Here is a 27,810-nt window from a genome sequence, read left to right on the forward strand (position 1 = left end):
TTTCCGCGGTCCAGACTGGAATAACTTAAGTTGTGTTTCACTGCATGATACACTAAACCAAGTTCGCACGCGGTGCTATTGTCATATTCTTTTTAGTGTTTAAATTAATAAAGTATTTCGAAAGTTTATTTGAACTTCCAGAATTACATTTTTCCTTAATTTTATGTCCCTTGTATTGTGAATGTTGCCTCAGGTCACTTTGTACACCGTGCGAAATACTAAACTCCTTCCCACACAACGCACAAAATGCCCGGTTCTCGTCTGCTCCCGGCTTAACCAACGAAAACATATCTTCCCATTTCTTAAGGTATATTTGATTATGTTTGGCCTGGAATTTCAACTTCTTCCGTGGAGCAGTCTTTGATGGATCTTCTTCGCCCTCAAACATTTTTGCTAACTTGACACTGACTTTCTAGCGAAGATTGAACGGATTAAAAATACACTATCACCAACAACCTCTGCTTTGGTTTAGAACCTCAAGTGTTGCCAACATTCACGAAATTCAACATAACGAAAGAAACTATAACAGTGTCATTTTCCAAGGATTACAGAAATTTTATGATAATATTTAACCCATGAAATATAATTCGCAATGGACTTAAATAAAAAAACGGAGAATTATCCACTCCGGGTAAACAATAAATGGAGGAGCAAAATTGGGTGAAAAGACGGAAGAATCCGGGAAAACGGGGTATCTGGGAACCCTAGATGATGGTCATGCATGACGGAAACATGTCGGAGTAAAATAAAGATCTAAAGGTAATACTAAAATATTTGTTGTGTTGACTGTAGCGTAGTTCCTACATATTATATACTGGACACGATGTTTTGCTAGGAAAATTTTAAGGAAGGAGATCACTAGAAAGTACTTGATATACACAGGAAAATAATACAAAAAGATATAGAATGTGAGAGCGTGGACTGAATTTATCTTAGTCAGAATAGAGAAATGTAATGGTCTGTTGTGATCACGATAGTGAACCGCCAATGTCCATAAAGTGCTGGGAATTTCTTGAGAGACCGAGAAACTATTGGCTTCTCGAGGAAGACTCAGTTTCCTTTCTTTACTTTATCCTTTTCAAGTCATTATCTTCTTCCCTCCCTTCCCTCTTATTTCTTTTCCATCCATTCCATTATTTTTTTTATCTTTTCGTCAGTTTCATTCCCTATCCTCTTTCCCTCTCCTTTATGTTAAAACAGTTCCGTCGCCTCTTGCTCTTCCATTCCTACACATCCTTATTTCTTTCTCTCCTTTCTGTATCAGTCAAGTAAATTGCTGCTGGTCTTCGCCAGCATAATTGTTCTTGGTTTGGAGTCCCGCAGGACTCATGACAATATTTTACTTTCCCACGTCCCTGGGAGTCTTGTAATTCCGTCTCCCCTTTCTCGACCCTTTTATTTGCCTATTCTATCGCCATTCCTTACCCGAATCTTATCAGCGGCGTGTAATGATCTGACCGACTGTGAAGCGAACTGTCTCTCACGTGAATGTATATGTTTCCTTTGTTCTGTTGTAGATACAAACGAATATCTAATTTTCCAGATTTTTTTATTATGACTTTTAGATATATAAGGAATTTGTGCAGGCCTACTTTTGAAGAGATGCAGCATTTACATACTTTAAGTTCACCGTTACACAAGCACTAGGATTCTCCGTCTTCACACTAGTCGTCTCCTGGCAACAGTTATCAACACAGAAATTAACACTTCAAATTACTCTGAAGTCTTCCTGCTACTTCGTCTTCAATCACTCTGGAATCTCGGAACTAAAAATGTCTCCGGACTCACTCCTCCAGCTTACTGCTGACTCGTAAGCGGCCTCCGTAGTCTAGAGGTAACGTTCCCACCTCATGACTCATAGTAAGTGGGTTCAAATATCCGGCGGAGGTCGTAGAAATTTTAAGGGCGGAAAAGTTCAGGGAACAAGTCCTCCGGGAGGGACTTTAAGCTGTGTATCCCGTGTCGTAACTTTACGGCACGTAAAAGAACCTCATATCCCCAAAGGGGATCACTGAGCCAAATTCCAGGACGTTTCCCGCCCAACAATAGTCTCTAAGGCCTCTGATAGATGGGGGAAGCATTATAGACACCGCTAAGCAAGTGGCCGAACTCGCTTGCTCGGCGGGACTGATGGTAAGCACCAGTACCGGTAGGATATAGAGACTGGTAGAAATCATAGAGGCTAGCACAATGGACCAATACAGGTCTCAGTGCATGGGGAAACCCACCCTCTCCAATAACTAACTAACTAACTAACTACGGCTGACTCGTAACTCGTAATTGCCTTGAACGAATTCTGTCACTTTTATATATAAAACCACGGAACGGACATGGACGTACAGAAAACATATATCACGTGATCGCTATCCAGTCAGTCAATTTACGCGTCGTTTGGATCTACAGAAACACGTCATATGGTCCTTATCCACTGTTGTGTCACTTCACAGCTGACACGGAAATACAGCTTCCTCTATTGTTATGTGTTGGACCTGTTTACAGAGCTGTTGCCTGGCAACGCGTTCACCAAATGCGTTACAATATATATACATGGTAACGGATGACAAGGACATATAATTCATTTCTATATAAGTGTCATATCTGCCTTGTTTGTTGGCTTTTTATAATAAGTTTCTATCTTCAGAAAGTTAGAGAACAGCAGAATCACAAAGGAAGCTTTTGGTAAATTCTTCATTTCGTTTTGGAGTATCTTACCAGTCTTGCTACATTTAAAATAAATAGTAAGTTTTCCCAAATTTGTTGAATGATCTGTATACACAGCGCTTTATGTCGACTGTGGCCTCATGTACAGCATTCAGCAAGGTATCCTTCTGCTTTGGCAGCAAATGTTTCGCAGCGTGCATGAAATTAAACAGATGGCCAGTGAATATTCCGTATCAGTTCAATCGCTGTGCTTCCGAAATGAATTCCTACCGCATGCAGATTCCAATTACGATAACTTCCTGCTGTCTTCTTTGTGGCTGTATTTACACAGAAATTAGTTTATGATGAAAGGAACCCAACACTGTTAACTTAGTTTCATCGGTAGTCTTCCTTTTGCTGTTCTTTCGTATTACCCATGTACAGGGCGATTAAACTGAGAGTTTTTCCTCCGGACGTGCTTATACAATAAATATTGTAATCTTTGACTGCACACAAAAATATTTTTTATGTTATTCATAGTGTCATTAAACACAAGAATGAAAATCTTATGGACATGTTCATAGACCAGATTTGAACTGATCTTGTTCTGCGCGTAAGAACACTCTATTCATGCACAGAGAGTGTCATCTGAAATATGTAAATTCGTTTTCTGGGTGTGTTCACAGAACAAATCTCAGTTGTAAGGATTCAGTTAACAGTGTGACTGATGAAAGATATTGTCCCTCGCAATGATATTGCTACTAGTATGTTGATATTTTGAAGTTCTGTAAGAGATTAGTTCCAAACGGTCAGAAAGAAATAGTCCGCTTAATATGGAGTTGACTCTGTAGATATTGCAATGGAGGCCTAGAAGATTTCATCGGAACTTATTCTGAGGTAAAGGTAAAGGTGAAGCTATCCCTGTAACAGGCCATAGAGGCACATAGAATTGTGAGACGTTAAGGCCCTCACATTATCTAGACAATCGGCTCATAGATTGCGGTAAGGCTGTTAGTCTTACACACCGGTCATTTCTGTTAGAGGCTGGGTCGACCCCCATGGCCATATTGCCGCTAGAAGAATTAAGTCAATTCGAAAAATCCACCTTATCGGGACTCGAACTCGCGACCTTCCAGCTGAGAGGCCAACTTTAAAATTAGTCACATAATACGAGTCGCAGCACTAAGATCCAATTATCTTCTTTTCGTGGCAGAAACGGAAACTGATAAGTGTACGCCTCTTCTTCTTCTTCTTCTTCTGTTGCTCCCACTTGAGTTACAAGGCATCCTTCAAACTCTTCGTTTCATTTCAGTTTCTTAATCTGAGTCAATCGGTAGAGCTGTTGGTCGAGGGATCAGCCCGTCGCAAGGCCGCTACCTCACACGAACGCAGAATAAACACAAACAGATATCCATGCCTTAAGTGGGATTCGAACCCACGATTCCAGCGTAAGAGCGAAGGATGACATTTCGTGCCTTAGACCGCGCGGCCACCGTGATCGCTCTATGGTAGCTATAGCCTTACGAAATGTATTTCTCAAATAATAAGACTTGAAAGTCGAAATTATTCCTGGACCTTCAATTTGTAAGAAAACATGATATCTGCGAAGCGCAATAAAGCAAGGTATGCCCCTATGTCAAATTGTACATAATATTTATGTGAAGTTTCTTTTCCTAGAAGTTATTATTTATAGTTCGTGTAGTTCGTGTAGTTCGTGTAGTTCGTGATGGAGTTTCTACCACAGACCGAAATCAGGCTACTGTTTACGCCAAAAAATAATCTTGCCAAATGTTGGTAATATCAGAATCATCAGATAAGCAGCCCACCATTACCATCTATGTGCTAGTATCAGGCTGCAATTGAAATCCAAATCGAACATTTGCATTATTCCTTTATCCCGTTATTGATTTTGGATGAAATAGGTTGGACTAACGGGTGGATTCTACTACGTAGAGTAATGTAATGCAATAAACCTAGAGAGAAATGCAAAATTATCTTTGTATATTCAGAAGCTAATTCGTCAACCTTGTACGAACACATTCATCAGACTGTTGGGATGCGCCGTAGGTTCGCTATCATGGATGTTCCCCCCCCCTTTTTTTAATTCGCTAGTAGGGGTTGGAGTCCAGCTGGGTCCACTCGACACGATGGCCACTGATTGGCCTATTCTACCTGCCCCGGGTGATTATGATGATGGAGACTTTGGTGGAATGAAGATTGGCAGGGGAAACCGAAGTACTCGGAGAAAACCAGCCCCAGCGCCACTTTTTCCACCAGAAATCCCACTTGACCAGACCCGGGATCGAACCCTGGCCGCGGCGGTGGGATGCCAGCGACTAACCGCTTGAACTATGGTGAGGCCAAAATTCTCCTTAGACGGATACATAATGGTAATTGAGAAGGTTCAGTTTATTGTGGTTACAAAACATGAAACTATATTGCTTGCTTCTTTTCTAACTTGTATTCCAGATTTATTTTTCAAAATTCTTAAAACTTTTTAATGTATATAAAATGTATACGAAAGTATGCAGTCTATACAACAAATTCTGTATTTAATACAAAGTAGACACTATTGTATCATTTGTTTTCGCTGACGTTACATGTTTCTAGCCTTATACTGGGTCATCATCAGGCGTACAATGATATAACACTCAGTTGTTGAATTGCATCTAATTCTCCAATAAGTATCCTTATTGGGCACTTAATTGTTTTTAAGTGCATAAATTGAGTCTTTCAGTTAAAATTTTAAAATCATCTCATAATATAATTTAACAATTTGAGGCTAAAACATAAAAATTAAAATTGTTAGATACAATTAAACAACTGAGTCTGGTATCATTTTACGCCTGATAACGACTCAGTATAAGAGTCGAAACATGTAGCGTCAATAAAATCAAATGTTGATTCGATAGTGTCTACTTTGTTTTAAATAGAGAATATTGTTGTGTAGACTGCCAAAATTTTGTACACATTTTATGGACCTTGTTTATAACACACAACAGGATGCATACTATTAAGATTTTTAATGTGTACTGTATTTTCATTTTTATTTCGTATTTTTGTGGCATTTGGGTTTTTCTCGAATCTTGACCAAGTTATTTGGTATTCTAATTTAGAGTTCTCGTGATTTGATCCGATCCAGTGTTTGCAGATAGAGATAATGGCTTCAAATTGGCGAAAAATATCCTTTTCAAAATCCTTAGCTTTCAACATTCATGACAGTCCACCCATGCCATTTAGTTGCATAAAATCCTTCACTTAAAATATAGTCACTGGATAACCTGCGGAGCCACCATTGCCACCACCGAGACTTCGACCTGAGGCTGTGCCCATGCCAGGACACTGCATAGTCACCCCTGATCCAGGTGCCGCAGTTTCCGTAGTTTGATACCCCGGTTAATAAGATGAATAATTGAACGACAAGGCAGAAGCGATGTCAGAGCAATAAACCCAGAGATTTACTTCTGAGAGTGGGAAGTCTACTGCGTCATGTCTTGTCCCCCAGGAATAGAAGCTTCATGAAAAATAAATTAGGCTATTTTAGATAAAATATGTATAGCCTCATGTTAAAAGCACTCTACGTTCATATGAGCTAGTGGGGTGGTATAATGGTAAAGGTCCAGACCAGTGTTTTGTCAAATTGTGTCCCGCGGGACTGAGGTCTTCCGTGAAATTGAAATACGGATCCCGCAAGGAAGGTACTTTAAAATATAAGATGATAATATGAATACTATTTTTATTACGAACTCGCTTAAAATTATTTTGGCTTTGAAATTTCTTTAGATTAGGAATGCCACTTCCAAAGGAAGAAATTAATAAATTGAATTATACATTTTCTCACAGAAAACAACTTTATGGAGACATGCAATTAGTCTGCTGATAATCTTCGCCAGAAGATACTTATGATTCTCGAATTATGCAGAAAAAAAAGCAAAATACAGGAACAGACTTAATAGGCACCAGATCTGAGAATTAAGTTTCCTGATATCAATCCGTGCAAATAGAGATTAACATGGGTTCCAGCATTTAGCCCAGAGAATCACCTGCCAGATTTAAATCAGCTTGGAATGGTTTCATCTCAGCTGTGGATGACCCTTCTCGGAGCCTTTTAAAACATTGGTTGCTGTATGTACTACTTGTCTTATATACATATTAAAGAACTCTCAGACTTAAATAAACAACTGTACTGAAGCTTGTAAGATATTCTTCTCCTCCCACGTAAGCGAACCGGTACATTTCATATGATTCTAAGAAGAAACAGCCACTGTTCTCCTGAACTGCATTAACAAACTTTTCTTCATAATGAAGACACATCATGTTTCCTATGAGGTAGGAACTCAATTTTTAAATGTTGTTTAACAGAAATTAGAGTTTAGGAGGAAAAATAATCTAGGTTGGTGGATATTTGTGGGATTATTACGTGGAAGCCAAAAACGCTGAAGCCCCAAGCACTGACTGAGAACACGGTTCAACGGTCACTTCCATCTCCGTGCACTCAGATACGTATGGGGGAAAAACATGTTTTGTAGTTACTTTCAGGTAAACATGAGAGGAAAGTCTGAAAATTCTAGTCTCCTGTTTAGCTTAATGAAGCTCATTTAATTCTATTGCTAGAAATGTCTAAGTTTAAAATAAATTGATCTTTTGCTTGATTGTTGTAAATTTGGCTACCGGCGTGAAAACTGGTCTTTTCCTATGAGGAAAGAAAATATTCATATCTAATGTTTATTAACATATTTCCCGTTCCTCATATTTTCCCATCATACCTTACATTTACTGCGGAGGACACATATCAAAAAACTTTGTACGATATCACGGTACCTAATAAAGAGCTAATTGTACGTGTCTCTAACTAGAAGCTTCTATATCACCTACAAACGTGGAGATCAAGCGACTCATAGAAGATATGGCTCCTTCTGATCATTCCCTATATGTAGCCTTCATTGCCGTCATTCGCCATAGATCCCGAAGTAATTCGGCAACATTCAGGACTTTCCTTTCAATTTGGCCAATCTAAGAAATCCCAAACGAGGAACGATTCTGAACGCCAGGAATTTCGTTTGTAGGAGACATCTTCGTTGTTGTCATCTTGTTGTTAAATAGTTATTTTGTTATATAATTTGTTGTAATATATAAATTTATATAATTTTATTTATATGATTTGGTCCGTAGAACACCATAAACGCGTCCCGAAATTTATGGAAGAGCGGGGAAAATCCTCTACGAGTATTTAAATGAATTATTAAAATTCAGGATGAATTCAACTTACCATTAGTTCCATTTATACCAGGAAGTCCTGGCATACCATCGTACCCGTTCAGTCCGGGCATACCGTCTAACCCGTTCCTTCCGGGGATCCCATCCAGTCCAGGTTCACCAGGAACGCCGTCCCGACCGTCAAGTCCAGGTGGTGCTGCAACAGTGAGAATTACTGACAGTTTTATTTTTACCTCTTAGTTTTTTAACCATGCTTTGTAGAATGAAAGGTACTCCATAGATCAGAGCAGAGTCCCTTGCCATAAAGGTACGATTCCCAAGAACCGTCTCTTGCGACTGGGCGATGCGGCGGTCTGCACATGCGCAGTAGGAAATTATTCAGCCGCAGCGTCTCTGGACGTGAGGCACTGGTCGACTGCCTACAAGACCAGTATAACCGCACAGTAGCATGGATCGCATCTCTTCGAGAAGATACAACAATGGCATTTTCAAGCACAGAAGACAATGTTTTTATTGAATTAGTGGCACATTCATCGTTAATTAGGTGCCTATTAATTAGGATGGTATTTAATCCCTACTCCGCTCTTGTTTTGAACAGGTCACGCACAGATCTACTCGTATTTCCACCATTCTCGTTCAATATCAGGATGTAAAATTTCATGTCTTCCTCATCTTCGAGCATCAATAGACGAATAACACCGCTTTTATCCACGCGTTTCCTTCTCACTGTCGGAAAGTAATGACACCAATCGCACCAAATCTACCCGATTACAGCCGCGTCTTAAGGAATGGTGCAATCCTACAACCGCTGCGGCTTGAATCGTGCGGCTGAATCGCTTCTTGCGAATCGTACCTTAAGGCATCACATAAATTTCCCGCTGTTTGTGCAATGTAAATGTTAAAAATTGAAGCTATTCCTGTAAAACGCCGTAAAGGCCCATAGGTCTGTGAGAGGTTGAGACTCCCACGTCTTCTAGACAATCAGCTCACAGATGGGGGTAAGGTTGTCAGACTTACGCACCCGCCGCCCTTTACCCTCAGGAAGATTCCTGGTACTCATTTCTGTTAGAGGCTGAGTCGACCCCAGGGCCATAGTGCGGCTGGAAGGATTAGGTAAATTTAAAAATCTAGTAGGTTCATCAGAAATCGAACCCACCACCTTCTGGCTTATAGTATAGTGCCTCAACCAACTACGCTACCGCGTGCAGCGCAATGCAAGTGTACAATTTTTCGAATTCACAAAAGCCCACCTCTTGACATATGAAGTGTATCGGAAAGTTCCCGGACTAGGTCAAAAAAGAAATGCTGGCTTAACTTACTCAATTTTGGCTGCCTCTCCTTCAAAACAGTCTCCCTGGGAACGTACACAGCGATCCATTCGTTTTTTCCACGCACCGTGGCAGGTCTAGTGCCGCTTGTGATTCCCTTTGGATGTCAGACACTGTTTCAAAACTTCGTCTCTTCAGTTTAATTTTCAGTTTGGGAAACAAAGCGAAATCACAGGGGGTCAAATCCGAGGAGTAGAGAGGATGGGAAACAACAATCATGTTGCTGTTGGTCACAAACTCTGTGGTTTTCAGAGACGTGTGGGCGTGCGCTTTGTCTTGATGAAGAAGCAACGCGGAGCATGCTCACATTTTCTGTTAAGGTCTCCTGGCACAACAATAACTTATCCCAGCGGTGTCTGCGAGTTCATGGATTGTTCGCCGACTGTCCCTATGGATGAGTTTTCGATTTCTTCGACGTTTTCTGTCGTTTTGCTGGTGCTTAGTCGTCCCGAACATTCTTCATCTTCAACTGACACTCAACCGGCCTTGAAACGTGAATGCCATTCAGAAGCCACTGTCTGGTTTAAAGAATGTTCTCCAAAAGCCTCACGAAGCATTTCAAGGGTTTTGGTAGCGGATTTAGCGAGCTTCACGGAAAACTTGATGTAGACCCGTTGCTCGATTTTGCCATCCATCGCAGACAAAACGAAACACGAAGGCGAAAAAGCACTCCTGTAAAAACAATGTATGTTCACAGCGCGGTGTCACGTGGCAGACTGATACAAAGGCTTTCGGAAGGGCGTGACCTTGGCCTCCCCTCTCATTTTCTTTCATCGAAGCAGTTACAACCATAACAGTCCAGGAAATTTCCGATATCACCTCGTATAATGATCATCGTCATACACTGAGCGAGTTGAGCCCAGTGTGCATCTTGAAACTTTAGATTTGAGGATCAATATTAACAACATGGTCGCATCTATGACTATGTCACCTAGGGGTTTTCTCCTTTCATGTCTTCCGAATTAAAATTTTATGTACATTGCCAATTTTTCCTACTTCAGGTGCCTCATATTCCAACCCAACCCACTGCTCTTTACGTGGTCATCCTAATAATAAAGTCGCCTGATGGAACGAGGAGCGGAAAGGAGGGCGGATTGGCTTCGCTGGCACGAGGTTCTGTCTCTCCAAACTTCGGCCTTCTCCGTCCTCCTTTCCTGCTCTTGTTCCTTCCAGAAAAGCAGATAATCTCTTGCTGGCGGTATGAGTTAAACGGTCTCGAAGTTCTAGCCCGTGAAACAGTGGTTGCGAATTTCAACAGAAGAGTCTGATTGTAAACCTAGAAGAGGCGTACAGCGGCCATGTATAAAGAATCAGATGTGATACAGTCAGGATGGAGAGACGATGGGTTAGTTCAGTGGTTGAATTGCAGAGTGTAAGAACAAGATATTGTAGTGCCGTGCATTGAAATAATGGTGGACTGTACAAATCGATATCAAGATCTTATAGTGAATACTGTCAATCAAACATTAACTGTTCCAAAACACGTCAAATGTTGCAAAAATATCAGGTATAGACGTGCTTATAGACACGGGGATTGGATTGGTGAATCGAATTATTGGATATTCCAAGTCGTAACTTCAATTAGTTCTTACACTCTCAAGATTACGGTAGCTTTAACACATAAATAAGTTATTCTATATCTGCTTAAACTAGTCGTTGCTAGGTAACAGATCTCAACATGGCTAAGCCTTGAAAATGTTTTCACTGAGTTACACACTCCAAATAATATACATAATGTCTTCTCTTCACAGCCGCTCAATACTTCCATTAATCTGACCAATTCTGACATCAGTTATCACATATACGAGTGACTAAAGACGGGGCTTGGATTGGTTAATCGATTTATTGGATATTCAATAGTCCTAACTACAATTAATTATACAACTTCAAAGATTTCTCTAATTATAACACATAAATAAAGTCTTCTATATCTGCTTACAATAGTCGTTGCTAGGTAAAATATCTAACCTCTGCAAAGTTTTCCCTAACCGTTTCCTCGCAACGGATTTTACACAGGAACAATAACAATCTCAGTCACACACTCCCAATACAACTGTATTACAGCACACATAAAATCCTCAGTTCGCGCGTTAATTCTTCACAGATCGACTTCTAATTCTTCTTCAAATATGAGCTTCCTGTGGCTATCTCCTACCCACAACTGAACTCTGGTCCAATTCTCTCAACTCAGCTCTGATCTATTCCTAGCTACAGGCTGTCGTTATATAGACTCCGCACGGGCCACAGAGAAAACACCCCTAATTATTTAGCGTATTTTTGTACGCGTTGCCCAACAACGCGTTGTTTACCTAGAATTTGTGTTCGCGGGAACTTGTTTATCGAGCCGTCGCGTAGTAATGGGAGTCCAGGTTAAATTATGGTTTATATATATATAAAATACATGTCTTGCGTATACTTCCAGTAACTGGATGAACGGTGAATTGGAATGTCATGCTGGCTTCTGCCCACGTGATTAGGGCGAAGGAGCCTATCCGGACTTTGGGTGGATTTACTCGCTGGCAGGAATTTCCATTTTGCCCCAGATAGGTTGATAATGGAGACGGTATACTCTTCTGTGGAGTAGAATTAACAGCTTAACGAAGGATGTGAATCATGGTTTAGTCACAGGGGTCAGAGATGCGAAACATTTCGCAATGAATGTATAAACCAAGGCTTCAGGGCTTAAAGCTGGTTTCTTGCGACTATACAACATTCGAATTCCCGATTAAACTACTTGTACTGGCTTAACACAAATATGTGTATAAATGCGTGTGTCTGTAAAGTCCTTACAGTTACTCTTCTGATGCTTTTCATATTCAGAATGGTTCAAAAAAGGAGATGCTTTATCGCTGTCGCTTTTCAACTTTGTTTCAGAATATGCCATTAGAACGGTCCAACAAAACCAGGAGGAATTAAAATCGTATGGGGCACACCACTAGAACCACGATCACCAGGAGGTATGTGCTATTGACAATTCATTGGACGAAAACATTAATGCCATAGATATCATGATCTGAGAAATAAAAATAATGTTAATTGCGCCAAGTTTTAGCAATTCCTACAGTTAGATTAATAAAAGAAGGCGAAGTTGTCCCTCTACTTAACTAATTAAAGCACTTACGCCATGAAGGCGTATGGGAGAGTGGCTGTATAGATCCACGTTTCCTTGAGCTCGACATTAGTTAGAAATGAATGGTGAGCTTCACGCTTTACGCCCGGGGAAAGAGCCCCCGATACCCATTGGGAAGGAGGCTGGGTGGGTCCCGGCTCCGGCGTGGATAACTTGGAGATGAGAAAGTTCTTGACTCTACCGGGATTCGAAATACGACCCCTCCGTCGTCCAGCCCGTAACCAATCCAGTTAGATTAGTTAGATTAATTTTAAGGTTTAAGGACAGAATTTTGCTTAGTGGTGTTGAAACATGCGTCTTTGAAGGCTAGGACCGAAGTGTGGATGTAATAAAAGCAGCCCAGAATTGGAATCAAAACGGTAACACCACAACCGAATTTAAATCGTGAAATTAGAAGAATAATTGTTCATTTTTAAATAATTCGTCAAATAAAGATTAATTTATAATGATAACATACATGTAATTTTGTCAACGAGGCGATCATTTGACTTCAAAAATTTACGATAACAAAAAACCCGATATTCGGTGTCGTCATTATCTTGTTAGACTTCAACAGCGCCATCTAGGCAAACCGTTCTCTGCAGTTCGTTTGTATCTATTAGTTGAACTCCAGCTGGATGAAACGTTACTTCCAAGGACACTCAGCGCTACGTCATCATTTCCATTCCTTGCATCCAAAGAGACATATTTAGTCACTTCTGTAAGTAAAATTCGACTCTTTACTCGAGTGGCCAATAAACTGTATAATTCGTAAAACTTTAAAACATCGTGATCAGTATAAGTTCTAGGTTAGTCGTCAACAGCCCACAATATACTTTATCTACACTTCGATCCTTTCCTTCATAAATGCACAATGTACTATAACAGTGAATAAAATTTCAGCATTAAAACTAGTATTATATATATAGCTTGGATTTAATATTGATATAGTTAATAACGTAGTTTTGCCCTTAAATATGAAATTTTAATTTTTAATTTTAAAATTTTAAAGATAAGAATTAACTACTCGAATTATGCTTTGATTTTTAAGAACGAATTTTAATTAAGCTTAAAACTAGATTTTTCTTTTGTTCGTCGGGTTTTTTTTGTATGGTCGTAGTTATTATGTGTTTGGGCCTTGATCGACGCAACGTAAGGGGGCCCTCCTGGATATATCTGTCGCGTTGGTTTACTTCGAATCGTCGTGTAGTAGCCTCCTAAGTGTTTTTCTTTGTGTCATTCGCAGTTAGTTTTGTTTTGCATACGTGGAGAGTTTGTAATGTTTATATGTTATGTTGTATACGAAGGGATTCCCATTTTTTGTGTTTTTGCTGTTGTAGCTCTTGCGTAAACTCTAGATAGAGCTGCAACGTGAACAACAAAATAATATGATGACTTCATGAAGGTCGAAACATATAGCAAAATACCTTTCCCTAATAAACATATGTTGATACGTTATTTTTGTGTTGTTTTTGTTTGTGGGTAGACGGCCCTATTAACGCTATTGTAAGTTAACATACAGCTAAGGGTTTTAATTTAACATGGATTGCCAAAAATATTATATATATTCAAGGAAAATATAAGAGCGAATTGCCATGTTGTGTAGGAAATTCTAATTAAATAGTAAAAATGTACTCCATACGTTGGAGGATACTTATATCTGGAAAAGTATTGCCATTATATATATATATGTGTGTGTGTGTAATTACGATGGATCCCATAGGATTCATTATTATTGTAACCGTAATTCTGTACATTACATTTTAAGAAACTTGTGCTTGCAGTCTAGATATATATGACTTAGCTGTGTATATCATCTAATGGCGAAAGTGTATGGTTCAGACATGTAGTTTACAGTAGTAAATAGATAACAAAAGATTTTTAGTATAAGCTTTTGAGACCGGTAATTTTAAGACTTACACTAATAGGTCTTACTTCGTCTAAAATGTCTCTATTCCATAACGTGAATATTTTAAATGGAATATATTAACTTTCCTATTTTAACGTTAATATTTCAGATGCCAACACAGTTTTATGCCAACCCTGTTATTAACCCTGTTATTATTTATGGTGGACAAAGTGGCGCTTGGGCGGGTTTTCTCCGACTACTTCGGTTTCCCCTGCCAATCTTCATTCCACCAAATTCTCCATCGTCATAATCACCCGGGGCAGGTACAGTAGGCCAATCAGTGGCCGCCGTGCCGAGTGGACCCAGTTGGACTCCACCCCCCACTAAGGGAATTAAAAGAACACTTTAGAAGCGTAAATCCGACCACTCGTCTCCGTCTAGTGCCCAGTTTAAAGAGTATGTAGCTGTGTCTCTACTCCCACAAGTCTTCATGGCGTGGTGCTTAACTAATGAAGCGCAGCAACAATTATTTTCACTGGCTCTACAGCACCCTTGGGCCATGGCCTCTGATTTTTCAGTGTCATGATCATTTCCACAGGAGGTAGAACTGCTTGGACGAGTGATCAGCTCGTCGCGAGGCCTGTACCTAATCACAGGGCAACATAAACTCAGAATATACGCATACACATAGCAAACATCCATGCTTTGTGTGGGATTCGAACACACGATCCCGGCTTCCGAGCGAGCGCAGAGAGTACACACACCTTCCGCTCAGCTACCGTGACCGTCAGGGACAACTATACATTTTACCCTTTCATACTATTGCATGTGTAATATGAAAGAAACTGGCGAACAGGTATATATATATTTCAGATCATGGACCCGTATCTGTAACTATTCAACCATTGCAAGTTTTAACAAACTCGTGTTAACAACGGTAAACACTGAGAAGTCGCAAAGTTCTGTGGTTATTATTTTCCAATGTAGTCGTAATGCAGCAGTATATTCTGTTACAACTTGTGGCCTCTAGACTACGAGTATAAATTTATAGTTCATTTTAACAGATCATATTTATTGAAGGAAGATGGCGATTGTAGCAATTGAATACTTATTTTTTTGCGATCTCCTATTCTCTGAATCACATTAAAAACCCGCTAAGTTCCTTACGTTTATCTTCATTTATCACCTCGCCCCTGCGCGACTGACAGGTTGCTGGCTTCGAATTCTCATTTCAGCGAATTCAATTTTCCGCCTGTCGGTTCCGTTAACTAGGCTCGCTATAATTACACGTATTTGATTCATTTTGAGTTTGTCAGGAATGTGGTTCTGTTCAAGCCCCGATTTGATTATTAATTATCCAGATATACTAATATAATAACTAGTATGAGTATATAAATCTATTTAATATTGAAAAATTTGAATAAAATAAACCTATATTCAGATACGGCAATTTAAATATATATATTACATGAAGTGAAAAGCATCATTTTGCAAAATACTGCAAGAAACATAAGGCAAAATAAGAAAAGTCTGGTGTTTCGTGCTTTATGTGGGCTGTGTTCGAAAAGCACCTGTCTGGTAAAGCACTGAATACGAGTTCAACTTGTGGGAGTGTAAAACATTTTCCAGGTGGTTCAGCGGCAGTGTAGTTCACTGAGTTGAGCAGTGGAACAATGCAGATGCAGGCTGTATTATGTACGTTTCGATCTGAATGCGGAAAGAGCAGAAATCCCCGGACTATCAGCAATATACTTGTATTGTATGATATGACGGTATTATCACCGAGAAACGGGATGAGCATTGTGCAGAGACGATGGATTTGCTTTCTCCTGGAATATTTTTGCATAAACATTTTACGGAACATACGGCAGGATCAAAGAAAAATTTGTTAAGGTTTCGGTCTGATCGCTAATTTACCCGGCTCCTCGGTAATACTCAACTACTGCTTTAAATGTTTGTGATTCAGCTCTTATGTTCGAGATGTAAGCAGACTTCTCGATTTCTGTGTCGTACTATAACAAACCCAAACTGCTGTCAACGATATCCGTGCTTCGACTCAGCTACTATTTGATAACAACCGATCTTTCCGCTGGCCACTGTTTGAGACCTGCCCTCTCATTTAGTGTTCTGTGCCAGTGCCTTGCTGCTCTTTGATACATCACGTCTCATTTCAATTTCTTTGCCAATAGCTGGCTACTACTTAGAGACATCACTTCTCATTTCAATTTCTTTGCCAATAGTTGGCTACTACTTATGGACATCACGTCTCATTTCAAGTCATTTGTCAATAGCTAACTACTACTTACAGACATCACTTCTCATTTCAATTCCTTTGTCAATAGCTAACTACTACTTACAGACATCACTTCTCATTTCAATTTCTTTGCCAATAGTTGGCTACTACTTATGGACATCACGTCTCATTTCAAGTCATTTGTCAATAGCTAACTACTACTTATAGACATCACGTCTCATTTCTAGTTATTTGCCAATAATTAGCTACTACTTACAGATATCACCTCTCATTTCGAGTTATATGCCAATAGCTTACAACTACTAGAGACATGATATCTAATTTAAATTTATATGTTAGCAGAGGGCTACTACTTACACACATGATGTCTCACTTCAATTTATTTGTTAATAGCTGGCTACTGCTAGAGCCATGATGTTTCATTTCAATTTGTTTGTTTGTGGTTAGCTACTACTAGAGACATGATATCTCATTTAAATTTATTTGTTAGTAGCTGGCTGCTGCTAGAGACATGATGTCTCATTTCAATTTATTTGCTAGTAGCTGGCTATTAGATAGAGACATGAATGTCATTTCAATTTATTTTCTGGCTGCTAATATCTGGCTACTATTTGAGGCTCGACCGTCTGTTCCCATTCCTTTGTTTCTACCTTGCTATTTTCGATATCCGTGTTTATATTCGGGTACTGTGTGAGACCTGACCACTAGTTTCGATATCCATGGAAAGTCTCGGCTAGATTTCGTCAATAGGCTAGTTGCTTAGCCGACTAGATTCCACATATTTCAGAAACATCCCGTATTTTATCCCTTGTTAAAAATATATATCATTAAACCTATTCTTTCGAATTACAGTAACTTACTTATGCATCAAACGATTTGTGAAGTCCTCATTCCTTAACGTACAAAAATCGAAAGCCTCGGTATGTGTCCACAACTTGAGGCACAGATTGTGCTCATGTACTCTGATCAAAATATGGCGTTTACTTGACAATTTAAGACACTGCAAATCGAACTCAATCATTTGCCGCACAATACAATTATTTGTCAATTTGTTACGGTCGATTCCATTACTTTTCTTACTAACCTTTATCTCCTTTAGGCCCTGGTGCTCCGTGCATTCCTGGAGGACCGCGTAATCCTGGTTCACCGGGAAATCCTCTGTCACCGCGATCTCCTTTGAGTCCTTCGCTACCCCGCATACCAGGAGCACCTGGTGGTCCTGGTGCTCCTTGAGGACCAGGGGGGCAGTATTCCCTCGTGGCCGAGCAAAAGCCTTGAATGGCTACGAGCTGAAACCGAACAGACGAGAATGAGCATGCGTTGTCAGCTGTCAGACAAAGAATTTGTTCGCTATTAAATTAGGAGAACACATAAGAAATATATTCTGTTCAAGAGCTGATGTATAGTATAGAACCATGCCATAGCTCAGGGGGTTAGTCACCGGTTTCCCGCCTCGATCCCAGCTCAGGTCATGTGGGAATTTGTGGTGGACTCAAGTAGGCTTTCTCCGAGTACTCCTGTTTCCCCTTGCCAATTCTCATTCAACCGACTACTCCACAATCATCATCATCTCTCATCCGGGGCTGATACAGTAGGCCAAATAGTGGCCGACGGGCCAAGTGAACTCAGTGTAACGCCACCCCAAGAATTATGTAGTATAGTTACTAGGCTACAGTATTGCCGGCAAGGAAACCGGGTTTCATTTCCTGGTAGGACAGGTAATTGCATGTTCTTCACAGCATATAAGATCTCTCTGGACTCAGCCAGCCTCCAGTCCAGTGGTTATGGAGGGTTCTTTTGCCCGAAAAAAGCGACTGGGTCTTGAAGCTGATAATTCACCAACATCTACTGCGGAAGTAAATGCGTGGAGCTGTACTTTCTTTCCCTCCATTAATTTTCTAGCGTGGTCCCGAATTTAGCTTAAGGAGAAATTACCCCTTAGCGTTCTATCAAAACAGCAAAGGTTGAGACATAGAAAACAAACAAGTTTCTGTAGTTTTATATGGTTATAAAGCACTACCGGGACTCGAACCCTGATCCCTCGGTCGTCCTGCCCATAGCCAGTCGCTATACCGACTCCTGAGCTATTGAGGAATTTAATTGCTTTCTATCATAAGAGAATCGAGATGCGATCAATTACTATCGTTATAAGCACTGAAGAAATGACTGACCTACACAACTGCACAGGCCTTAATTAGCAAACAAGCAGAGATAACAGACTGATCAATGCAGCAAGGCCCCAGCTCCAACTGGATGCTGTTCAACCATTTCCGACCATCAAATCAGATTTATAAAATGGCGGAGTCGCATGTGTACTACCTGGAAATATTATAATAAAATGAAGCGGTTTAAAACTAATAGGCTCATACTATGGAAGTAACCCTGATTATAAAGAATTTCCGACATTTTACGGAATCCGAAGGGTCATTACAGTGTCCACCAGTTCTCAACTCGTGTGATCAAATAGATCAGTTCCAAATTTTGGTCGAGCGGGCTATAGGAATTTTTAATATGTAGTATATATAGTATATAGCTTAATAAACTGTTATTGCAATATACAAATTTAATTAATCAATAAATTAACGATTGATACACATATATTGTGGGTATATGTTATTATACATATAAATGCTTACAATATGGACCAAGCTTTGACAACTGTAAGGTACGGAAATTTTATATTACCTAAAGGTTTTGACAGAGACAGTAGACCGCCTCTGTGGACTAGCGCTCAGAATTCCTGGCTACAGATCCAGATGTTCGATTCCCGGCGCTATCAGGTTTTCTGAGAAGTAATGGGTCTGGAACGGGGTCCACTCAGCCTCGTGATGATAATTGAACTATTAAAAGGAAATATCGGGTCCGGTCTAGAAAAAAAATTAATTGCCGTGAGGATTCGTTACCCTGACCACACGGCACCCTCCATCCGCAAAACTTTGGCACTAACTTCGCCGGCAAGCGGCGGTCGCCCTGTCGGTATAGTTCGCTTGGGGAATAAAACCACGGAGTTTGTTTTTGTTAGTTATACCGAGTTGTGTACGTCCTCATACATGCAATTTGTAACTGGTTCGTATATTTAAATGGAATAATGTATGAAAGTGAAATTTCCGATAAGTTACATTTACTAACGTGATGACTAAAGTCGATTAGAAGTTTACATAGGATATAATATACTTATTAAAATATTACATTTTAACACCAGTTGAGTTCGTGAATATTTGAGGCTGAATTACAAATTAAATACCATTTTTCAAAAACATAATTTTGAGAATTTCCTAGGTCTCTTGTGAGCTTTCGTAACAAACTTATTTTTTACGGTGAGGTGTTGTGTAGACCCACGGCCAACCCCCAAGCTGGAGGACCACTCATTGTCGGCTGTCCGCTTCTGCTTATTCAATATATTCACAGCTACCCTTCATATTTGGAGGCCCCCTCCTCCATCCACAACCTGAGGACGCGCCCTGCCGTGGGAACAAGAGACTCACCTAACCCACCCAGCTCAGAATAGAGACAATTGGAGAGCTCTTGTGAATATGGTAATGAACCTTCGGGTTCCACTAAATGCTGGGAAATTCTTGAGTTGCTGCACAACTGACGGCTTCTCAAGAAGGGTTCAGCACAATGAATGAATGAGTGAGCGAGTGACAATTTTGAGACTTTTATCAATACAGTTAAAAATGGGAACATTCTGTCAAATTGCAAATTTTCAGAGGACATAATTCATCAAAGTCTCTCTCTCTCTCGCTCCATCCCTTTGGACCTTGGCCGCTGTTTCAGTTTCTTAATCCTATACATAGTCGGTAGGACTCCTTGGACTAGGGATCAGCACTTCGGAAGGGCTCTACCTACACACAGAACAACACAAAGAACTAACAAACTTAAACGGACATCCATGCTTAAAGTAGAATTCGAACTCACGATCCCAGCGACGGAGCGAGTGGAGAAAGTTCATGCCTTAGAATGCTCGACCACTGTGATCGCTATAAAGCACTCTAGTTGTTTGAAGCATATTTTTGGGAATGATAATTATGTTCATTTAAAGTGATTTATAAATCGAACATATTATCCACACCAAGGCAAGACCGACATGAGGGAGTAAAACAAATAAACAAAAAATCGAATGTTTTTAAAAATTGTAAATGATTCGGAGGCCCTGTGGTACACAATTGCTGCTTCGTGCTTCAACATTAAATGATTCTGCATTTCGCCCATAAAATACTTTATTTTGCCACGGAGTCCCATTTCGGTGGTCCATATGAAGCTCAGCAGACAGGACGATTATCTTCGTAATGTATATTAACCAATTTGTGTATGTACGGAGAATTAGTGTGTTTTGTATAAAATGGGAACTTAATTCTGAAATATTCATTATACAGAATTTGTGTTTCAGAGAGTTAAGAAAGCAATAGTAGGATTCCATGAACAAAAGGGCGCTTAACACACGTAACTTATAGACCCACTACAAACTAACAAGAAAACAGAACAGCTGAGCAAAACCGACAGGTTAACAGTTTTTATACATTTAAAAAAATGAAGCCAATATTCCTGAAAAAAATCATACGATGTTTTCGTCTTTAAAACAGTAATTATCATTGCTCGGTAACACAAGTAACACTCTAGTAAAAAGTGAGACTAATTGTGCATTGTTCTTATTAGCTACTCGAAAATATTCTTGTTAAATTCAACCCTCTATAGGATTTTTCGTTAAAGATATAAGTTAATAGTAAAATCTCTATGAGATTCTCTCTTCGATGTTTGCTTATGCAGATAAGACACTTGGAAAATAAGCATGATATATGGTAGATTTCCGCAGAAGCAGTTTCAATAAATCACTGTCTTCTATTACGAATATAAGGAACTTCATAACTAGTTCATAGGGATCGATAAATTTCAGGAGAATGACGCCTCTCCTTCTTCGGGAACACGGCATATCAGTTACGTAATGTGTATCGCCTAAGAGGGGATTCTGGGATGTATTTTCTTCTGAGGAATCCTACTCGAAAATACGTACGTACAGCCATACAAGACCTGACTAATTACCGCCTACACTTCTACGCAGTTTTAATTATGTTAAATTCAAAATGCGTCCAATTAAAAGTTTCTAAAAGGCGTTTCTATTACATAAAATTTTAATTAGTCTCGACTTCCTCCAAAGTATACCTAATTCAAGCAAAGTAAGCTATTGAACAGTTAACGTAGACTCACGCTACTGGCTCTTAAAGGTAACATTTCCAGCTTACAAGCTGAAGCTTTATGAGCTCTAAAAGAGAGATGCTTAAAAATCATGAATATGAAAACTAATCACATCAAAGCTTACATTCAGACAAGCACCGTTATCAGTCTTCTTCAGACTGAGATACGTAACAAGGCTGCCTCGCAGGAAGAACTCGCGCACAATTCATCATTTGTTTTCGCTCTGTTACATTATTTAACCTGAAAGTCACACCTGTTGAAGGCGCAGACTAACTCCATTTCTTTACTATACTTGTAAGCAATAAACTAGCAGCAGCATATGTGTCAGGCTTCACATAGGTAACTTATAGCCCAAAGGTATTGACAGGTTCTGAAACCTGTCAGATCAGAAAAGAGCTAGGCATTATTCAAACTAAGTAACGTAAAAAGTATCAAATATCCTTCATGCACGTTAGATCAAGGTTTAGGAATTAGTGGCTCCACGAGTAATACAGATATAGAGATGACGATAAAAATGGTTTAACTTAATTTATGATACTGGAGCTGCCTTCAAAAGTTGATAGTTGCTAACTCGATCAAAAGAGAGGCCGAAAACCCATTACCATATTCACAGATTTTACTGCTCTACCATACCTGTAGCGTAGTTGGTTGAGGCACTATGCTACAAGCCAGAAGGACGCGGGTTCGGGTCCCGATGAGGTGGATTTTTTTTTTCAATTTACCTAATCCTTCCAGCCTCACTATGGCCCTTGTATCGATTCAGCCTCAAACAGAAATGAGTACCATAAATCTTCCTGGTGGATAAAAGGCGAGCGGCGCAAAAGGCTGACAAACTTACCACCATCTGTGACCCAATTGGCTAGACCCTCAACGTCTCACAACCTTATGGATCTTCACGGCCGGTTACAGGGTTAGTTTTACCTTACCTTTTACCTAAGGTATTGTAGGTCACAGTAGCCGCGCCGTCTAACGCATGAACTGTTTTCCCTCACTCGGACGCTGGGAATTCTGGTTCGAATCCCATTCAAGACATGGATGTTTGGTGTGTCTATGCGTTTACCCTATGTTTGTATTGTCCTGTGTTTAGGTAGCGGCCTTGCGACGGACTGATCACTCGTCCAAGGAATCCTACCGTATGTGAGAAATAACTACGGAAGTGAATAGGAGGCCTTGGCCCTGAATGGGCTGGAAGAGCCATGGTAAAAAAGTACTCTAAGGTATTAGAATACAGCCCCAATATTCATATTAAGTACTCAATATATATTTCATATTGTATCATATTTTAAATTATCTGTTACCACACGAGGTACTGGTTCCCTACAGTGAAGCGGTTTCTACCACAGAGGGTGTTCTTGCTGATGGTAGAAAAGGTAAAGCTACCCTGTAACAGGCCGTGGAGGCCCATAGAATTGTGAGAAGTCGAGGTTCCCACATTTTCTAGACAGTCGGCTCACAGATGGCGGTGAGGTTGTCAGCCTTACTTGCCGGCCACCCTTTACAGCCCAGAAAGATTCATGGTACTCACTTCTATTAGAGGTTGAATCGAACCCAGGGCCAATGTGCGGCTTGAAGTATTAGGTCAGTTAAAAAATCTAATCACGTTATCGGGAATCGAAGTCGCGACCTTCCGGCTTTAAGTATAGTGCCTAAACCAACTGCTACCGCGTGCCCATGTTGGTGATGATAAGGAATTCAACTGGAATGTGAAATAGTTTGCAAAGACCTGATGTTTACACAGTTTAAAAGTGAAGTAACCAGCAATGAGATGAGTTTAATGAAAGTCCATCTTTAAGGCTGGGGCCACACGAGCGCACAAAATGCGTCCGTTGTAATGCACGTCGTGACGTCCGTTGTAGAAATAAACAAGAGAGGCGAATGCTACGCTTTCTTCTGGCTCCATTGCAGACAAAAATCTACGCACCGCATTCTGCAACTGTGTGGTGTCCTCAGCAACGTCCGTCATAAAGTATGTTCGTTGCAACGTGCGCTCGTGTAGCCCCAGCCTTAATGTTAAAATTATAAGGGCAAAGGCACACCAACATTGTGGTGCCCATGGGAATTATTTCATTCGTATAATAAGTAAAATTGGAAGGAAGTGGTGGGAATGATTCCAAATATGTGTCACACATGGTAACATGTTTGAGGAGTTCATCTCCACAAAGCAACTTGCCAAGCACTGCATTTTCCGAAGTGTGTTCCCTTCCCCTCTTCATATGCATGTGTACTTTTATTCGGCTGCCGCACGACTGCTTCCCGTGCCGCTCAAACAGACAAAAGTCCCCTCCTTCACCATCTAATACAGACCAAAGTTCTCAAAATTTCTCCAGAATAACATTAAATTTCCAAACATTTTGACGAAAACTCACGTAATTCGTAACAAAATTTTATTTGCATTATTGCAGAACACGTTCAGGTTACTGCCAATCAATAGTCACAAAAAGTATCACAAGAATTGGTTTTAATTTAACGAGAAAAGAAAAAAGTCTAAAATGTGCCGCCGAAAACATTGAGCAAATATAGATGAGAGTTTTGTCCTCCTATGCCGTGAATGCCGGCCCAGTATGCGCGCATGCGCAGTCTTATGTGACTATAGAAATGAATAATGAAACAGTAACATTCCATAGACGTGATTTTGTTCAGTATCTGACTCGAATTTTAGGCAGGTTACAAAGTATTTTATCCTGATATATGTACATTTTTGTTATTTTCCTCAGTTTAGCCAGAGGACTGGCGAAACAGTATCTTTCAGTAACTCCTGCGCCTTCGAAATTTTTACCTATTAGCCAACTTCATGTTTTCGATTTGCTTCGGAGGTAAATAATATGTAAGGCTGAAAACAGGACGATGTCATCCAAGAATCAATGCGTAACACAGCCTGTTAGTGCAACTATATCAGTGGGTGTAATAAAACAATGTCCAGTTTACTCTCTAAATGGAAGCAACAAGTGATATATTTTTATTGCTATAGTTTGCCCATAGATATAACTTTTATTGACAGGAAGTTAGGCTAAGGCAGATCTTCTGGAGATGTCGTACGATTGTGCTTTTATGGCTTTTTTTTTAAGTTTAGTAATTATTCATTTGACTTGTATTTATTTGTGTTTGCATATGCATTCATCAAACTATTACATATTTATTAAACTGTTACGTAGGGAAACAGGGGTAATTATTCATTCGCCTTTATAATGATGTAATATATCACTGTGCAACAGGTCCTCTGTCCAACCGCATTATTAGTTTTAAGAAAGGTTATTATTCAAAATCACTACACATAAATCATAACGAAGTGTGCTCGTGTACGCAAGATTTAAGTAAGAGATATCAAATATGGCATAATAAGGAACACTGCGCTAAATGCGTCATCAATGCAAACACGCGCAAAATTGTTCTTACGATACTGAATGCACCACTGTCCGAGGAGTCGCCGCATTATCGTGGCATAGTGAAGGATTTTATAACTTTATTTTGTACTCCCTATACGGAGAGCATGTAATTATATACACTCCTAACGGTGTATTGGTATTTCTTAGGGCTGGAACACACACAGCGACATCGGTCGTACGACGTCCGTACGGTTCATGTTGCATCAAGTAGTAAAATATAAAGTGTAGTCTCAGCTTTCATACGTGACGACATGCGACATCTACCGTACGACAGTCGGAGAGCAAAGAAATGTATTTGGTCGCTCTAGTGTGGAAAGGAGGTCGTATGGCAAAAAAAATCGTACGAAATTTTTCTGTATGGCCGATGTCGCTGTGTGTGTTCCAGCCCTTAGTCCGTTTCTGCCTCTCGGTCCAACAGCGAGTTTAATCTGCAGAAGTAGGCGAATTTAGATGAAACATGGCATTGGTGGTTGATACTAAAAGTTCTGATTAGAATTTAATATTCTTTCATGTGTACCGAGTATAATGCCTACTTCATATACTCGTATTGTACTTTCAGCGTAATGAAGTGGGTGAATGGACCGCTTGACACATATCTATGTTCACATAGGAGTTCTCCATGGCTGAAATTACTCTCACATTCTTGGCACCGACATTCATATTTCATGAAAACATTTAAATAAATACATGGAAGACATTAAGATGTGGTCTTCTGGCAAGTGAATGTGCATTTTGGAGAAAACAATAAATGTTTCGGAGGACCCTATCTGCCGAACTGTATGGCGTCACATCTCAGAATATCGTGAGAATCTAAGCAAAATAAAGTCTGACTTTATGAAATGTGATATCTGTAGAGTGGTTAGCCTTTCAGCAAAAGGTTATATCTGAAATGGTTGAAATTCAAAGTCAGGGCGTTGGAAACACCGCGAGGTAGATCTAGAAGTACTTAACGATGTTATATTAATACTTACTTATTTACTTACTTACTTACTTACTTACTTACTTACTCATGAAGCTGAGCCCTTCTGGAGGAGCCGTCAATTCAGCAGCTACTCAAGAATTTCCCAGCATTTTATGGAACTCGATGGTTCATTACCGTGTTCACAAGAGCCCTCCACTGGTCCCTATCCTGAGCCAGATGTTATACGTATTAATACAGTGATGAATATTTTGGATATTATACAAAGGCCAAACAGAGCAGGTTTTTACATGAGAATGGAGGCAGATTGCAGTCTTCGAAACATTGTCATAAATAAAATTAGGACGGTGGATAATGTCGAGAAAATATATCGTTTTATTTCCACTCGTGTTTCTTCTCAGAAATGGAACATGCAGACAGACGAACATTCTCTCGGGATCTTTGTGTTTTCCATAGCGTATATATCTTTCTACGTTTGTCTCAGCGACCTACTCACAATATGTTCTATGTTCTCACTGTATCCAATAAAATTCCAGAATTTTTTAAACTGGATCAGCGATTTAAGTATTAGAAATTATTCAAAATATGCGCCCGAAGCTTCACTGAAACGGAGGAAACTTTTTCCTGTTCTTGCGCCGCCACACAGAAACTTCATTACACTAAGGCTTCCAAAGCCCGAGTAGGTTCTGCAGGCGTCGCTAGCATACACAGTTTCTTCTGAAACAGGAAGCGTTTATTTTCCTTCACTGCTTGTCCCAGTTTATCTGACAAAAGTCGATGAGAGGTTTCTTTTGGGGGTGGAGGGGGGGGGGCTCTAGGACATGCAAAACTTCTGTGGGCATTACAGAAGTCAGGAGAGAGTAAACGTCATGAATAAAACGGAGCATTTCATGCAAGATATTTTGTGTGCTCGATTGTGGTTTATGATGCATAACTTCCTTCCTTCGCACTTAAAAACGCACAGCTGTGCATGTCATAAAGCATCTTCTTGTCATTTAACAAGCACACACATTCATATAGATCTTATACAGCAAGAACATTAGGTGTCCATTGACAATATCATTCGTAACTCCGGTCGCAGGAGTGCATCACAAGCTGGAAACCAAAAAAGGTTGAAGTAAGAAAGAAAGGAAAATGTGCCTCGGGTTCTTCACACAAGAAAAATCTGTAGCATTGCAATTCTGCGTGGCACAACAAAACGTCCCGAAGCGTGATGGGCAAAATATCCCCTTTGTTTTGCGACAGAATTCATCACTCACGCCAGTTTCAGGTGTTATGAGTCCTAGGTAGGATTAGGATGGGCATGTGTCAGAAAGGGGCGGAAAGCTGGCAGTCGTTCCAAGAAGAGATATCCTGCAGGGTCTGTCTGGCAACAACACGAAATAAGCGGTCGCGAGGAAGGAAGAGAAGATTGATCGTTGTTTAAGCTACAAGTATAAGGCGTTGCGGCGGGTGTTGCAGGCAGAGGGCATTATCCCCAGAACTCAGGCAGGAAACCTCTATTTTCATTCATATGTAATCCTGTATAGATATCTTCGAATATTTCATAAAACAGATTACATCTGTGCAACCTTCTGAATTCTTCATTTTTGCTGGCAAATTTTACACACTTTTTCCTCCATGATTTTTTGTCTCTGGTCAGTTTAATAATACGTAGATTCTCAAAAGTTCTGACGATGTTATATAACTCTCAGAATTACTGGGGTTTTGGATTTTTTCCATCGTCCGGTATTCTAAAGACTGGAAAAGACGACATTTCGGAAACTGATCTGTTTCCGTCCTCAAGTGAGGGGGGAAGACACCTGCTCAGTTGCGTCCCTTAGAAAGAGCTAACCTCGATCGGTGAGTAGGTGTCTTCCACCTTCACCTGAGGACGGAAACGGATCAAATTTCCGAAACTTCGTGTTATCTAGTCTCT

At 40.0% G+C, this 27,810-nt stretch overlaps 2 protein-coding genes across 7 annotated transcripts in view; one reads left to right on the forward strand and one right to left on the reverse strand.

Moving 5' to 3' along the window:
- LOC111863636 overlaps positions 1-27,810 on the forward strand; it is a 525,149-nt gene that overhangs the window by 178,380 nt on the left and 318,959 nt on the right. For 5 of the 6 annotated variants that reach the window (XR_004512927.1, XR_004512929.1, XR_004512928.1 and 2 more), the window contains exon 1: positions 12,915-13,015. Coding sequence is in view for 1 of the 6 variants with exons in the window: in XM_023850131.2 (XP_023705899.1) it covers positions 12,108-12,142 (35 nt within the window). In the remaining 5 variants the exon portion in view is untranslated. Of the gene's footprint in view, positions 1-12,059; positions 12,143-12,914; positions 13,016-27,810 lie in introns of those variants that run through there. The other variant, XM_023850131.2, reaches the window with a different exon arrangement.
- LOC111863631 overlaps positions 1-27,810 on the reverse strand; it is a 349,465-nt gene that overhangs the window by 52,747 nt on the left and 268,908 nt on the right. Inside the window, exons 2-3 of the mRNA XM_023850125.2 lie at positions 17,482-17,686; positions 7,910-8,053 (exon numbers count right to left, since the gene is read on the reverse strand). Coding sequence (XP_023705893.1) covers positions 7,910-8,053; positions 17,482-17,686 — 349 coding nt within the window. The remainder of the gene's footprint in view (positions 1-7,909; positions 8,054-17,481; positions 17,687-27,810) is intronic.

Source organism: Cryptotermes secundus, unplaced genomic scaffold (assembly GCF_002891405.2).
Source record: "Cryptotermes secundus unplaced genomic scaffold, Csec_1.0 scaffold99, whole genome shotgun sequence".
Lineage (NCBI taxonomy): Eukaryota > Metazoa > Arthropoda > Insecta > Blattodea > Kalotermitidae > Cryptotermes > Cryptotermes secundus.